Consider the following 16,508-nt stretch of genomic DNA (forward strand, 5'->3'; position numbering starts at 1 on the left):
ATTCTTTTGTAGCAAAGGAATTTTATATGTATTTTGTATATGTATTGCCAAAATTGTGGTACTAAAATATTACAAGGCGGAAGTTTTTGTCATAATTGTGGCCATGCGGTTTGCAAAAAAAGGTAATTCAAGATAATATTTAATTCAAAATGCTTATTTTGTAAATTAATTGAAAATATTTTATAAAACTATTAATTGATATCTCAGTCTCTTTAAATTAAAATGAATAGACTTTGGAATAAAGAATTTTTCAACTTTATAAAAAAGATTAAAGAATAAGAAATGAATTCGTGTAAAATTAACTCTTTTATTAACTTTAGATTCCCTTGTGCAGTGTAATAACATTATCCAGTCTTATAACAACTCTGGCACATCTGACAATCAAAGCCCTCCAGCAAGTGGCTCAACTTCCGTCATTTGTAATGACAGTATGCCTCGTGACTTACGTCCTATGATCTTTCATGAATTTCGAAAACAAAAAGAACAAGATAGATGCTCTAAATCCTCAATTTTTAAAACAAAAAAGAGGAGCATTTCAACAGCAAATAAAAAAGCTAGGTTAGCACAAGAAGTGAAAGTGCAAGTTGGTGTGGTGAGAGAAAGTGTTGAAGATGGTAGATTGAAAAAATCAAAGGAAGAACTATTCCTGTATTGTTTAATGAAGACGACAATGCCAAGGTATTGCTCGAAAAGGCAGTTGAGAAGCATGCAAGGCATTTTAAACAATTTGACAGAGATGATACTTATGTCATTCTCTATCAAGATATGACTCTTGTTAAAGATTTACCAGGTAGTTACACATCTTTCACCCTTGGAGAATACAAACGAGACCTACTAAAACCCTATTGTAAAATTTACTTCTGGTTATGTCCGGAAGATGATTTTGAACATTGTTCCTGTTACAATGAAGACAATCATTCAGACGAAGAGCTTCTGTTTGTTCCATTTAATTGTAATGTTGACAATAGCAACTTAGGAATTCAAGAGTTACCATCACCAAAACATGCAACTACTTCGGAGTCAACAACGTCTTTGACAGCACCAAACATCCCATGTTCATCTCAACCTAAATTGTCATTGCAATAGACGTCAGGCAGCATTGAAAAATACTTGGTCACAACTCACCAGTGTCCAACATGTTTGATGCATTTTCCTCGCAATGAAATTGAAGTTCATGCCGATCTTTGTGCTGAGACATATATAGATACTGTTGGTGAATGTGAATCTGATGACCAAGACTGTGAAATTCAGATTGTGGAGGGAAACTTGTTGAGTGAAAAAGCTAAAAGTGTGACTGATAAGTTGGAAACTGTGCAACAAGTTGTTGAAAATTTAAAGAGCAATTTAAAGATGACATTAGTCAACGGAATAACTATTCGAAGGCATTATGCATTTAAAGACTATATGGATGCACGACTGAAGAAGTATTTTAAGTCAGAAGGTATTCTGAAAGTGTCATTTGCGGGAGAACCAGCCATAGATACAGTGGCCCAAGACGTGAATTTTTTACAGGTAAGATTAACTAAATGTTAAGTAAATAACAGTAACATTTTTGAAATAGTATACTAGTGTTTTAATGTCTAAAGATATTGAATAAATAGGTACAACACTTGCAATGTTAGAAAATTAATTTATTGGAGTACTGTAATAACATTTTTTTGTACAGAATGCCTCAACTATACACAGAGGAAGCTGTTCAACGAAACAGGATTTCCAGTAGTGAATGTATAAGCCTTGGCCTATGAAGAATTCAAAGTTTCAGGAGAAATTATTGCTGCGTCAATTGTTCAAGGAGGACCAGCTCCCTGTTTGTTGTCTTCACAAGTGTACAATTACATAGTGCATGGAATATCAAGCGTACATGCACACAAAGGTAATCTTTGAAAATTGCTTATAACCTGCACCTCTGTTTGTGTATTAAAGTGAATATTTCTGAATAAGAAATTTTACAGATCAAGTCTTGTGCAAACGATGATGATTTGGTTGCATTTCTGGAAGAAGACTTGACGATGAATATTTTGCAAGTTATTGGTTATTGTGGTATTCCATCTAAGGAGTCAAGAGAAACAAGCTACAAGATAATTAGGTAAATTCCATAATGTAAAGATGGCTTTGGAAATGCTGCAATAGCTCCGAAGGAAATTATTTTATATTTTAATATTTCATATTTCAGGTCTCTTGTGATACGTGATGTGTCAACAACTCTAGCCATTATTGACCAATCAATATCTGGTCTTGAGCTACATGGGGTTTTGACTGAGTTGTGCAAATACAGAAATGTTATGGAACCATTATTTACCATTGATGGAGCACAAAAGTTTTCAGTGACAGCTGATCATATTCTAGATCACATTTTGATAGAATGCAGTCCTGAAGGGAGCAACCAAAAGTTATTAGAAATCAATATTCACAAGTTTTTTTGTGATTTTATTCAAGCTCTTGAAGCTAAAACAGGTATACATAGTGATTAATGAGCATTGCATGGACCAGGGAACATACCAGGGAGAATATCGATTGCTAAAGCTGCTGAAGTTGGTTGCAAGTAGTGGATATAAAATGTAATTTTTCAGTAACGTAATCAAGGCATTTATATATTTTGCAATCTTGAGATGCTCTTATTGTTCCAATAGTTCTTTAAGTCTGGAAAATTTTCCTGAATAATTTTAAAGGAGTTAATTGATTCACTTATCCAATGATTTGCTTCATTTTACTTTTTGTATTGTTTCTCAAGGAGCTACAAATTCTTTGTCTGCATTGTACAAATTTATAACTGGAGTTGAAACAGTGACCCCACTTGGCATGGAAAAAACCATCACTGTGAAATTCAAGCATGGATGCAAACTGGTTGTAGATGCAGACCAACAGCCTCTACCTGTGCTACAAGCTTAACACTCCCAGTTCATATTGATGATTCAAAGCAATTTGAAGATTTAATGGATGCTACACTTGCAGAAAGTTTTGGTTTTGGCTTCATTTAAAGAATACAGTATCAATTATATATTTCAAGGACATTTCTCTCTTAAAATGTTTTTAATGTTAAGACAACTTAAAATTTTTGTTAGATAACACAAACATTTTGCATTAGCAGTGAAAATAATTCTGATGCTTCCTGATAGTTTTCAGGATATTGTAATCTTTGCAACTCAACCAAGTAATGGAAATAATCTTGAAAAGTATTATCATACAACAATTCATTATGGCAAGCATTGCTCTCAGCTATTTGCAATTTCTCTTCAGTAACTCTCACTTGGCAATCAAAAGCCCCATACTCCTCGGGCATTGCATATAAAACATTTGGAACTCCAGCAACAGTTTCATGGTGAGATTGCCGAATATAGTGACTATTCCAATAAACCTGACAATCATTAAATGAATTTTGCAAGACACAATTAAAACAAAACCACAAACATTCTTTAGTGAAATCATCATTTAAATTTAACTGCTTTTCCTCACAAAGATCTTTGAAAAATTGAACCCACCAACTTGAACATGTTTTTCTAAAATGTGACCACCAATTCTCAATTCTTTGGTTTGATGGAGATGTACCAAATGCATGAGCTTGACTACCACAAAATGGTGCATTGTCAAGTGATCGAAAGTAGCATTGAGCTGCTGCAATGATCCCATTCTCTGTTCCACAGTCACTACAAGTCTGCAAAGGACATGCTTTATTCTTTCTTACTGCCTCAAAATAAAATTTAGCCACACTCTCTGGCAAATCATTTGACCGCGTAACTTCTAACCAAAGAACTTTCCTGCTGAAACCATCTATTGCACCATGCACAGGGAATCCAAATGGCTTCAGCTTATCATATCCTACATGTGGAAATAAAAAGTAGATAACAATGAACGCAATGATGATAACAGATAGAAAGTTAATGAAAACCGAAATGATAAAATTGTTACTTACCATCAATGTGCCAGCACTGATTAGGTCCATATGATAAATAGTTACGCCTTTTTAGTTTTTTTGCTTTCTCAAAGCACATGCCTCTGGATCTAGTTCCTTTAAAATACATTCCACCAGTTTTCGTGGTACATGTATGTGACGCTTTAGTTTAAGTATGTGCCACATCTTCCGATAACCAGCCAAGCATCCAGGACCTTGCATCTCATTCCAAATAATTTCGCGCACAAGGTCCTCCGGAACTGTTTGCCTTCTGGTTACATTGTAAGATTTAAGTCTGTGCTTTAGAGTCAGTAAATCCATTTCAATACCATGCTCATTCTTTAGTAGGCTAATTATGATATTATATTTATATCCATAATTAAAATAGTTCTCTATAATGTCTCTTTCGGCTACAAAAGAATAGAGAAATTGTCTGAGTGAAATTTTCTTTCAAATTATACAATCAATCGTCATCATACCTGTAACTCTACTATACCATGCACGATATATTTTTTGGCTAAACAGTATAAAAGTTTGTGATGCATTACGTAACGTCACACTACAGCGTTCGTCATCGTTCGTTATCTAGATGCGCACTCCATTAAATTACAGAACCGTGCATCATAGTACATATTAATAAATCCCAGACACTGACACTACAGGACACGACTACATCAATCACAATGCATTACACTCCATGACTATACATCACACAGAATGATACTGCCCTACACTTAATTACACAATGCATCACACTACATCACAATGTATCACAATGTATCACACTACATCACAATGCATCACACTACATCACAATGCATCACAATGCATCACACTACATCACAATGCATCACAATGCATCACAATACATCACAATGCATCACACTACACCACACTACATCACAATGTATCACACTACATCACACTACATCACAATGTATCACACTACATCACAATGTATCACAATGTATCACACATCACATGTACATCACACTGCACACCATCCACACTACATCACACTGCACACTGCATCACATTACATCACACTGCATCACATCACAATGCATCACACTACATCACAATGTATCATCACACATCACACTATCACAATGTATCACAATGCATCACATGTATCACACTACATCACACTACATCACAATGCATCACACTACATCACAATGTATCACACTACATCACACTACATCACAATGTATCACAATGCATCACAATGTATCACACTACATCACACTACATCACAATGCATCACACTACATCACAATGTATCACACTACATCACACTACATCACAAAGTATCACACTACGTCACACTACATCACAATGCATCACACTACATCAAAATGTATCACACTACATCACACTACATCACAATGCATCACAATGCTAACCTTCCGAAAAAACAATCCAATTCTCACTTCCAAATGCAGATTGTTTTATAATTACGCAGTTTTTGGAAGCAGTTTCTACTCCATCTGTGCGTCTGCCGATCTTTTCACCATTTGCATTTGCATTGAAATACTGGCTTCGTCCATTGACCACCCCAATAACGAGTGACTTAGTTTCTTGTCTCACTCTTTCTTCATTCAGAAACAGAACTCCGTGATCTTTTAGCAAGCCTCTGCTGATCGTTTCACCATTTGCATTTGCATTGAAATATTGGCTTCGCCCATTTACCACCCCAATGTCGAGAGACTTAATTTCGTGTCTCACCCTTTCTTCATTCAGAAACAGAACTCCGTGATCTTTTAGCAAGGCAAAAAACCATTTCAGTGCCACTGCTACTCCATTAAGTCTTACTCCACTTGAGTATGTCACTTTTGGATTTACGCAAGTGACTAACCAGAAATGAGAAATGTCACAATTACTTTATGAATTTGGTCTATGGGCTATGAATTTATTACATACGTTTTTGCAAGATATTTTGTGCTCTATTGACTTCATTATTGAAGCATTGCATGAGACACTTGCCCTTTGTTGGTCTGGAATCGTTTCATCCACACTCGCAGGATTGTTTGTTTGAAAAAAGCGATGGCATTGCTTGGATAGAGATCATCAATACTTGCCAGCCGTATTACCTATGTTATAATTGTGCAAGTGGTCTTTGGCTATTGCTCAATTTTTTCATGTTATGTGGTTAATAAGGCAGATACCTTCTCAGCAAATGTTACCAAAAGTGCATGATTTCTTAAACAGCGGTCGTCAATGTTCGGCGCATCAATGGTAAATTGTTGACAGAGCTCATTAGTTCTCGTTATGCAGACGTATTCGACAGATCTGCTAATTGCCACCATGGTCCCAAAAGCACTACAGCCTCCTTCCATTATTGCATTGTTTTGGAATTCTGCGTTCTGTTGATTCTCAATTCCGAGAGGACTTCTTGCTCCTTCTTAAAAGGGAATTAGGACAAGCCTTCCAAGTACTCTACAGCACGTGAAAAAATTACATTAGGGCAATAAAAAGCAAACCTATTCCATAAATACGGAAAAATCTACCTGGGGTCATTGTTCAATCCCTCTAAAGTGTCCCAATTGACTGTGAACATCGGAATCGTTTGAGGAGCTGCTTCAAAAACACATGTCCCGTCTTTGCCACTGTTGTAGAAAGAGACCGCAACATTTCCAATAACTGTAGGGCTCTTAACGTCGTCGAGCACGGGAGGCAAAGTTGATCTGCTGCATAGCCTGGGGATGAATCTTTCCCTTACTGCTAAAAAGAAGTTTGATCCATTTCCTACAAGACTTGGTGCAGCTTTTGAAGATTTTGTCTTTCCAAGTCTGTTTGTTCCACATACAATGGGCAGGGGACAAAATCCCAGGATATCCGCAATCATTTCATAATGAAAGCCTAATAACATTCCAGCTATTTTGAAAAAAAAACTAATTAAATCAGTGATCTATTTTCGCCTGCTCTTCATATTGTTTCATTCAAGAAAATATTGTAGCTACATATAAAATTCACTATTTAACTACCTCAAAACTTAAATAAGCAACAGGTCTACAAATTACTAATATTCTTTTCATGCTAAAATGGGTTCAATATAAACGTGACAAATGTATTTTACATGAAAAAACGTCAGCAATTTTGTAATAAACGGGCGTCACTTGCCAAAATATTGAGCATATTGTAATGAGCTTACCAATTGTGAATACAGCAGCGATACCATTATGATGCAACATGGACATTAGAGATTCCACCATTTCACCTAATGTTAAGGAACATAAAGGCAGGTTTACTTTAGGCCAATGAGTTGCTGTTCTTTCCGATTCCAAGATTGCCTTGACCCATATAATGCTGGGTACCTCATATAATGACTCCACAACACTATTTCATATGGGGAAAGTGTCGCCATCTTTATCAAGCTTTCCCAGTGTTTCGTCCATTTTTGACACGTCATTGTTAGAAAGCAGACCTGTGTCGTCAATCAATTCTTCACCTATAAAATAGAGTAATTATTTGTAGTAATTTTCTGTCAGCTCTGTAATACACATATCATTGAGCACAGAGATAAATTTAGAGAAAGGGGTACCAATTTCCTGGAAAATACTATATACTAAAGCAAGAACAGTTGTGATTAAGTGTAAAAGCTCTGTTAATATATCTCGAATTGATCATGAAAAATCGGACTTTATTCTCAAGCATTTTTATAGTCATAACAATTTTGGAGTACATACTTATGTTACTTGGCTTCACACCACAATATCTTAAAAATCCACACACACTAGTGGGTACATTAGGGAAGTTTTTTTCCAAATATTGCACATGCTGTTCACAGAATGCCTTTCCATGCTGAGGCGACTCAGTGCATACACTGGGATAGTTCAGCAATGGAATACCTTTTACAAAATTCTGAAAACAATTTCATATAATATTATTAAATTACGAAAAGCAAAGGAGTAATGTTATATCAAACTAAGATAAGTACCTTTCTACGCATCATGCAATGAAGAAACATTAATTTCCATATTCCATCGGCAACCCATAGCCTTCCACATCCTATAAGTTTGATTACGAAAATATCTTAGCCTGATGAGAATCACAGCTATTTTCCAATACAATATATTTATAGCTTAAAAACTAATTTTAAAATACAATTGCATCTAACTTACCGCGCTCTTTGCAAGTATCAGAACAATTGTCTGATGTATGCTCGTACAAACTTCTCGCCCTAATTTTGTCTATTTGTTCTAGAACCTAGAAGAGTCCCCATCTTCTTTAAGCAAACCAAAAGAGTCCTGTTGCACCAATTCCCTAAACTCATTCTCCATCTCGCCGACCCAAAATGAAGCAGCAACTTGTTTCTCTCCAAAATCTTTATATAAAACGCAAACAATGCTTACCATCAAAAACTGTAACAACGTGATAACAGCAATACAGATCTACAACATATCGTTCTCTTACTGCCATTGTATACTTCATTAAACGCTTCAGAAAAACCGTTAAATGATACCCGCGAATGACAACTATAGAAAACATGTTTCATTTGTAAAATCTACTTGCTATTTTAACATTAATTAATCAAGTGATTATATTGTAACTTACGCGAGTGACAGCTGCCACTGAAGCAAAGTTGAATCAACAAAACAGACATCCATAGTCTCGATCATTTTTCTTTGTTCGTGATTTAACATCCAGCCATCTTTCCCATTACCGTACTTGGAATATCAATAAATTAAATGAAGATATGATCTTCGCACTTTGCTGGACAATTTAAGCAATCGTCTCAGGACCTGAAAAAATCAGGTGACTCAACGGGATTCGAACCCATGACCTCTGCGGTGCCGGTGCAGTGCTCCGACCAACTGAGCTATGAAGTCACACAGTGGTGAGCAGGTCAATATTGTTGGGCTCATGTTTTCTCGTGAAAGGAATGTCGTATGAATGTTTTTGCAGTGCGGTGTTTGAAATTAAATGAAGATATGATCTTCGCACTTTGCTGGACAGAGGTCATGGGTTCGAATCCCGTTGAGTCACCTGATTTTTTCAGGTCCTGAGACGATTGCTTAAATTGTCCAGCAAAGTGCGAAGATCATATCTTCATTTAATTTCAAACACCGCACTGCAAAAACATTCATACAATATCCATAAAGCAAATTACTGCGATTGCATCTAAGCGAAACTTTCACTACATCGGTAGTTCCAGAAAGATCGTGTACCTGAACATTTACTGGCTTATTTAGCTCACAAGATCATGGTTGCACTTAATACATTTGGAGCATGGAGGTGTAAATACATGCACTTCCTATCGGTTGTACTAGGAACTTTTATTTTTGAAGCGGACTGTAAAAGAATATTTCCATCTTCTTCTTCTAAATTGGGACATACCAAAGCCAACACTTCTTGACGTACATTCACGGGGAGTACAAGCAAAGAAGACGCAACATTGGCAATAGAGTACACAAGTGACAACCCATATTTCAAAACAAGAACAAACAGAATTACATCAACATTTAGATCATTGCAGACTTTCAAATTAATAGATTGGATATCACTTAATATCCTCGACCCCACATATTCTTGATGTAGTTCCTCGTTGACATCTTTTCGCAAATCGTCAACCGCTTGACAATTGTTACGCCTGCGCTTCGACATATTTTCAGCTTTTCCTAGTCAGAAATGATTTCGGCTTTCCCCAGTGATAAAGTGAGAAATGACTTTAGGCTTTTTCCAGTCAGAAGTCATGGGAAATACTATTATTATGCATATTATGCAATCTCGATTGCAATTGGCTAAGAACCTACCTACACTGCTATAGGTGACATATTATATACTTGTTCTTGCAAAACTGTAAATAAAAAAGTACAATGACAGACTCTTGCTCGATATTTGCAAGCGTTTTGCAGACTTTTTTCGCTCGAATTATTGAGTATTAAGACGTAAAAATAAACGGAATGGGTAAAATTGTCAGTGAGGAGAGTTTTCATCGAGTATTTTCGGGAGAAAGACGAATGCGACACTGCGGACATTACGTCATTCGAGTGTGATAGTGTGATGTTGTGTGATGTATCACAATATTGCTATCCAAAGTAGCAAAAAATATATCGCGCATCAGATGAACTCTACAGCCGCTATAAGGACAGAAGTTGCATGGCATAAAATGGTTTACATTGCACATTCGACAAGCCGCCATGTTTGATCAAATGACGTTAAACTTCATGTATCACAGAATATAAAGTATATGCGCGCGCAATGTTTTTAATTTTCTACGGAACATGCAACAATTTTCTACGGAACATGCAACAATTTTCTACGGAACATGTAACATTTTTCTACGGAACGACTACTTTTGTAAGGCAAACTGTCTTTTTATTATTGAATCAATTAATTTACAAAATGAAAGCACGGTTTTCTATAGAATGAACGTGTCACTAATTGGCCACCGTACCTTCTGTTCCGTTTATCTATTCTGTGCTTCGGGCTTATTCGAGTCACCCAGGTGTGTCATTCATTGAACTGTAATAGCGTCAATAGCAAAAGTTGGAGCAGTAACATTCCTACTAATGTTTGATTATGTCGAGCGGAATCTTTAATTTACATGAAGATGAATACACCAATGCACAAGCACTATTCAAGGCTATGGACTTCGACAAAAATCGGTTTGTTTGTTGGGAAGAAAGAGAAGCACGAAGCGATATAAATGTGACGTGATCAAACTGCTTAACCACGGTGAGTCGGTAGCTACTAGCTATCCTTGACTTGCAATTCTAGTATGCCAGTGCTTTAGGCCACTGCTTTAGACCAGCACATCATGAATTCAAGATACAATTGTATACCGTTCTGGCGGTCCGAGTTTGTCATCCTGTATTTCATGTCGGCCACTGCAACATTTCCATAAATAATAACACACCATATTCTCACAATAATTTCATACATCATAGACGCATTATGTGAAAAGAAAATATATTAAACATTCTCGAAGTGTGGACAACTGCATTTGTTAATCTTTGGGTATCTTTATGAGTAATGAAGATTAACTTTAAAAATTCGTGTGTCGCTTCGAAATATTCATGTAGTTCGAGCTGATTTCTTGTTGTGTTCACCTGAAAGTTTTAAAACCAGTACGTACTAAAAATATTCTTGAAGGATAGTACTTGAATGTGGTAGGGGAGATTAATTTCGACAATTTTTATAGTCAATAAGACTTATTCGAAGGGTTTAAAAAAATTTTCTTTATAGCATCGGTACCATCTTGAGTGAACTCAAGATTAAGGCGTCGATTACATGGCGAGTTGACCCGCTTTGCCGAGTTGACTCGCTTTGTATAATTGTCATATATTATTTTACAGTGTGATTACATGGCAAGCGAGTTGTTCCGCCTTGCCGGGATCCCGGTTGCTGCTTGCTGAGTAACTCGCTTAGGCAGGATGAAAATTCCAATGTAATCGCAATCTGCCGAATTGGCTCGGCAAAGCGGGCCAAGAAATTTGATTCACGCGTTCGTTTATTGGTCACTTCAAATTGACATAGACGTAAGAGCGATGTATACTTGTTTGTTTGTTCAAACAGCAGCTACAAGCTCCCAAAATTCACAGGAAAAATTGTCATCCAGAAGTTTGATTGAGATAGCAAAATAATAAAAGATTTACTGGGCTGGGCGCGTTATTAAAATATAAAACTTTTATCGAGTTTAAAGGACATTGGCAACGAATATTTTTATGGCATATTTTTGAACCTTTGTGATGTCTAACAACTAAAATAGCAAAATTTTTTCTCAAAAATATTTCGGATAAACGAAACTCTACAGTCAAGAACAAAACATAGCGGCTTAGAGCTTATCACTTATATAAAACTACATAATCTTTCAAAGACTCTTATGTATACAAATAGTAAATTAAAAGTATAACTCTTTTGTTGGTCACAGGTTTGTAATATGGAAAATGAAATATTTCTATTGCACGAAATGTGCAGTGTATTGAACGCGCTTGTTGTCGTCTGGGCTTACACTTGGTATGTCGGCAAAGCCTAGTTGTAAGATCTGCTAAAATAAACGTTTCTACGTTTTATAACGACTAAATATTGGAAAAGTATATAAGTGTGATAAACTACACAACTTTTGTTAATCTTAACAACCGCCGAATGTTGTTTTTGTTTTAAAATTCCAGTGAACAAATTGTTGAAGAACTTCATATAAGTCATGCTATAATGATCAACTATGTCATGTGATGATGATATATTCTGTTCTGCTCGTACTGCCCTTTTGCGCACACGCTGTTGTTGTTAACTATCATTAAATATATCCAAATCAATCAATGGATGTTTTCATTCTTTACCTAAATATTCTTAACAGGTTATGGGCCCAGAACGCCTAAGTACGATTAGGTAAACCGAATGAATGTGTATGAAATATATTTAATGAAATTTTTGTGTTAAACATGGCTGATGTAAACACGTTGAAATTCGCAAAACTGAATGGGTCGAATTACCGCTCTTGGTCCTTCAACATGCGCTTATATTTGGAGAGTCATGATTTGTTTGAGCATACAGATGGAACGGCTGAAACTCCAACGGAAGATGCTGATGCAGAAGTGCGACGAAAATTCGTTTCAAGTGCGAAGAAAGCCTGGACATATATATGTTTAGCCATAGAACCCGAATACCAGATTCATGTTAGAGATACAAACACAGCCAAGGAAGCTTGGGATGCCCTGAAAAGGCAGTTTGCTCGTGAATCATTGCTGCAAAAAGTACGCTTAAGACAACAATACTACTCGCTTCGTTTTCATCCAGGTAATGATATGATGGAACATGTAAGTCAGTTAAAATCTTTGCACGATCAACTGAAAGAAATGAATGTGTCGATCGATGATAAGGAACTGGCCATGACATTGCTTGCCAGCTTGCCGGAAGAGTTTAAACCTCTGATTACGGCACTAGATGCAGTGGGTGATGAGAATCTATCATATGATAAGGTGAAAAATATGTTATTGAACGATGTTGAAAGGTGTGAATACAAAAGCTAAAGAGAATGCATATACAGTACGGGAAAATATATGAAAGGCAAAAGCAACAATAATGAGAAAAATGGTATGGTATTTCGTGGAAAATGTCATAATTGCAAAGAAGTTGGGCACTTCGCCCGTGATTGTCCAAAGCGGAATATGAAAAGTGGTGGGAACACCTTCCATCAAAAGGATAAGAAGAATTCAGCTCAGTATGCACAGAAAGAAGATGCTTTGACTAATGAAGAGAAAGCATTGGTAGCTACTGATCTGCTGAATAAATCAGTATGGATTATTGACTCGGGAGCAACACAACACATGACCAGTGAGAATTATCGCTTAACAGAATACATAGCATTTGACAAACCAAGTATTGTTCATCTAGGAGATAATCGGTCAATATTGGCATTTGGTCAAGGTACTTATCATATTGTGTGTGATCTGGGAAATCGTAATCAAGCAATAGCTCTACATGATGTTCTATATCTACCTGATCTTGATAAAAACTTACTCTCTGTTCGAGCAATGATCAAATTAGGTGCAACAGTGGAATTCAAAGGCAAGAGATGTGAAATTGCTAGAAATGGGAAGTTGCTAGCTGTTGGAAATCTTCTAAGTAAACTTTATTTGCTACAAACAAAAGAAGAAGATCATCATGTATACATTTCACAAAAACATTCTATCCTTAAACTATGGCATTATCGATATGGTCATTTTAGGTATTGACAATATAAAAGAATTGATGAAAGGGGAAATGGTTTATGGAATAAATAATGAAGACAAAAGTAAGGAACGTTCAATTTGTGAAAGTTGCATTATGGGAAAGCAACATAGAACTGAATATCCTAAAGGAGGTGGAAAGCGTGCAACTAATTTCATGGAATTGGTACATAGTGATGTCTGTGGACCAATATTGGTTAACTCATTTGGTTTCTCACGGTATTTCGTAACTTTCATTGATGACTTTTCTCGTTACACGTACGTCTATTTTATCAAGAGAAAAAGTGAAGTTTTAGAAAAATTCCAAGAGTTCGTTAATCATGTCACCAACCTCACTGGCAAACCAATTAAAGTGCTTCGTACCGACAATGGCGGTGAATATTGTTCAAAGGAATTCGAATCATATTTGAAACAAAAAGGAATTAGTCATCAGTTGACAGCTCCTTATAGTCCTGCACAAAACGGTGTCTCAGAAAGGATGAATAGGACACTTGTGGAATCTGCCACGTGTATGATGCATCATGCAAGTCTACCAAGAGAATTTTGGGCTGAATCTGTCAGCACTGCCGCCTATCTTCGAAACCGAAGTCCCAATAGCTCACTCAAAGGAATCACGCCTTATGAAGTCCTTTTTAATCAGAAGCCTAATGTGTCGCACTTGAAAGTATTTGGCTGCTTAGCATTTCTCCATATTCCAACTGAGAATCGTAGAAAATTTGAAGAAAAGAGCCGACCAGTTATCTTTGTTGGTTATCCTGCTGGAACCAAAGTTTATAAATTCTATGATCCATTATCAAAAAGATTTATCCGTGGAAGAGATGTTATGTTCGCTGAAAAGAAATTTTACGAATTTAGTAAGGATTCTTCTGCACAACCCAAATCTTTCTACTATCCCGAAGAAGATAAATCAATCGAAGTTCAAGAAAAACAACCTGAAAATGATGAAGGTGACCAAATTGTTGATGACATGAATGTCAATGAAAATGCGGTGCCTGGTCAACAAGTGGGAGGAAGTTATGAAGAACGTTTCTTGCGAGAGACTGAAAACTTGAATGCAAAAAGGATACGCAGACCTCCACGACGATTTGACGACGAGTGTTATATTGCTGATAACCTCACGGAAGATGTTGATGAGCCTTTAAACATAAAAGAAGCGTGGACAGGAGAACATGCAAATCAGTGGAAAAAGGCAACTGATTCTGAGTATGACTCTTTAATCAATAATGGAACATGGGAACTCGTTCCTCCACCAAACAACAAGAATATTGTGGGAAGTCGTTGGGTGTTCAAGGTGAAGCACAATTCTGATGGAACTGTCAACAGATTTAAAGCTCGTTTGGTTGCTCAGGGATATTCTCAATCCGAAGGGATAGACTACCAAGAAGTATTCTCACCTGTAGTTCGTAACACAACTATAAGATCACTGTTGGCTGTCGCTAATATCTATAATTGGGAGATTCATCAAATGGATGTCCATACAGCGTTCTTGCAAGGAGAATTGCAAGATGAAATATACATGAAACAACCTAGTGGTTACGTTGACAAAGATAGACCTGAGTTCGTATGTAAGCTTAGGAAAAGTATTTATGGCCTCAATCAGGCAGCTAGGTGCTGGAACACCTCTATTGACACCTATCTTACATCAAACGGATACAAGAAATCAACTGCAGATCCATGCGTCTGTTAAGTCAGTAAAACAAAAAAAGGAAAAGATTAACTTCGTGATAATGGCTATTTATGTTGACGACATGCTATGGTTTTCAAATAATTCAGAGATGCTAAAAAAGGAAAAAGATATGATTGCTGAAAGATTTAAAGTGGACGACTTAGGAGAAGTGAAATATGTTCTTGGAATGGTGATTGAACGAAACCGCAAGACAAGAACACTATCCATTAGTCAGCCAAAATATCTGGAAGGGATACTTAAGAGATTTGGAATGGACCAATGCAAACCTGTCACAACACCGATGGAGACTGGAATGAAATTTGAGTCATTGTCAAAAGATGAGACACCAGTGGAGACTCAAAGATATCAAATGGCAATTGGTTGTCTGACCTATGCAGCTACTGCTACTCGTCCCGATATTTCATCGGCAGTCGGAATTTTGTCGAAGTTTATGTCTCGACCAAGCGTAGTACATTGGCAAGGTGTAAAGAGAATCCTCCAGTATTTAAAGGGAACGTTGGATTATGGTTTGTTATTCACGGCTACTAGTTCAGATCCTGTGTTATCCGGATATTCTGATGCAGACTGGGGAGGTGATATTGAGACCAGACGATCAACTTCCGGATATGTGTTTCAAATCCAAAATAATACTGTCAGTTGGAGAAGTAAGAGACAGACCTCAGTATCCAGATCAACCACTGAAGCCGAGTACATAGCCTTAAGTTTAGCAAGCCAAGAAATTGTTTGGTTGAGAAGATTGCTTTCAAACATTGGAACACAGCAAGACGAACCATCTATAGTTTTCGAAGACAATCAGGGAGCAATAGAACTTACAAAAAATCCTAAATTCCATAATCGAACCAAACATGTGGACATAGCTTTTCATTTTGTCCGTGAACAAGTCAATCGTGATGTGATGTCTGTGGTATACTGTTCGACAGATAATATGTTAGCAGATATTATGACAAAAGCTCTACCAAGAAAAACTTTTGAGAACTTTCGAGATATGTTGGGAGTCAAGAAAATTAAGTAATTCCCAAGTTAGAGACATTAATTGGATTAGTTAAAAAAAAAAAAACTTTTTATAGTATGATCATTAAGTGGGAGTGTTGAAGAACTTCATATAAGTCATGCTATAATGATCAACTATGTCATGTGATGTTGATATATTCTGTTCTGTTCCTACTGCCCTTTTGCGCACACGCTGTTGTTGTTAACTATCATTAAATATATCCAAATCAATCAATGGATGTTTTCATTCTTTACCTAAATATTCTTA

At 36.5% G+C, this 16,508-nt stretch overlaps 3 protein-coding genes across 3 annotated transcripts; 2 read left to right on the forward strand and 1 right to left on the reverse strand.

Moving 5' to 3' along the window:
* Nucleotides 1-208: 208 nt before the first annotated feature.
* Nucleotides 209-1,956, forward strand: LOC124444762. The gene is made up of 2 exons (XM_046995414.1): nucleotides 209-1,512; nucleotides 1,667-1,956. Exons 1-2 carry the CDS (start codon nucleotides 1,144-1,146, stop codon nucleotides 1,718-1,720), a joined length of 423 nt encoding a protein of 140 aa, XP_046851370.1. The 5' UTR covers nucleotides 209-1,143; the 3' UTR covers nucleotides 1,721-1,956.
* On the forward strand, nucleotides 1,950-3,206 carry LOC124444761. Its single transcript, XM_046995413.1, has 3 exons — nucleotides 1,950-2,086; nucleotides 2,174-2,454; nucleotides 2,732-3,206. The coding sequence occupies exons 1-3, from the start codon at nucleotides 2,010-2,012 to the stop codon at nucleotides 2,887-2,889; spliced, it is 516 nt and encodes a 171-aa protein (XP_046851369.1). The 5' UTR covers nucleotides 1,950-2,009; the 3' UTR covers nucleotides 2,890-3,206.
* On the reverse strand, nucleotides 2,952-4,157 carry LOC124444760. The gene is made up of 2 exons (XM_046995412.1): nucleotides 3,911-4,157; nucleotides 2,952-3,816 (listed from the first exon to the last, which is right to left on the reverse strand). Exons 1-2 carry the CDS (start codon nucleotides 4,017-4,019, stop codon nucleotides 3,059-3,061), a joined length of 867 nt encoding a protein of 288 aa, XP_046851368.1. The 5' UTR covers nucleotides 4,020-4,157; the 3' UTR covers nucleotides 2,952-3,058.
* Nucleotides 4,158-16,508: the final 12,351 nt, after the last annotated feature.

This window comes from Xenia sp. Carnegie-2017, unplaced genomic scaffold, assembly GCF_021976095.1.
Source record: "Xenia sp. Carnegie-2017 unplaced genomic scaffold, XeniaSp_v1 HiC_scaffold_21, whole genome shotgun sequence".
In the NCBI taxonomy this organism is placed as follows: Eukaryota; Metazoa; Cnidaria; class Anthozoa; order Malacalcyonacea; family Xeniidae; genus Xenia; species Xenia sp. Carnegie-2017.

Bases quoted from the DNA above. Each gene is read 5' to 3' on its own strand.
- LOC124444760 (XM_046995412.1), bottom strand. From the start codon at position 4,019: ATGTATTTTAAAGGAACTAGATCCAGAGGCATGTGCTTTGAGAAAGCA. The intron at 3,817-3,910 runs GTAAGTAACAAT...TTCCACATGTAG, and splicing joins TCAGTGCTGGCACATTGATG to GATATGATAAGCTGAAGCCA.
- LOC124444762 (XM_046995414.1), top strand. From the start codon at position 1,144: ATGCATTTTCCTCGCAATGAAATTGAAGTTCATGCCGATCTTTGTGCT. The intron at 1,513-1,666 runs GTAAGATTAACT...TTTTTTGTACAG, and splicing joins AAGACGTGAATTTTTTACAG to AATGCCTCAACTATACACAG.
- LOC124444761 (XM_046995413.1), top strand. From the start codon at position 2,010: ATGAATATTTTGCAAGTTATTGGTTATTGTGGTATTCCATCTAAGGAG. The intron at 2,087-2,173 runs GTAAATTCCATA...TTCATATTTCAG, and splicing joins ACAAGCTACAAGATAATTAG to GTCTCTTGTGATACGTGATG. The intron at 2,455-2,731 runs GTATACATAGTG...TTGTTTCTCAAG, and splicing joins AGCTCTTGAAGCTAAAACAG to GAGCTACAAATTCTTTGTCT.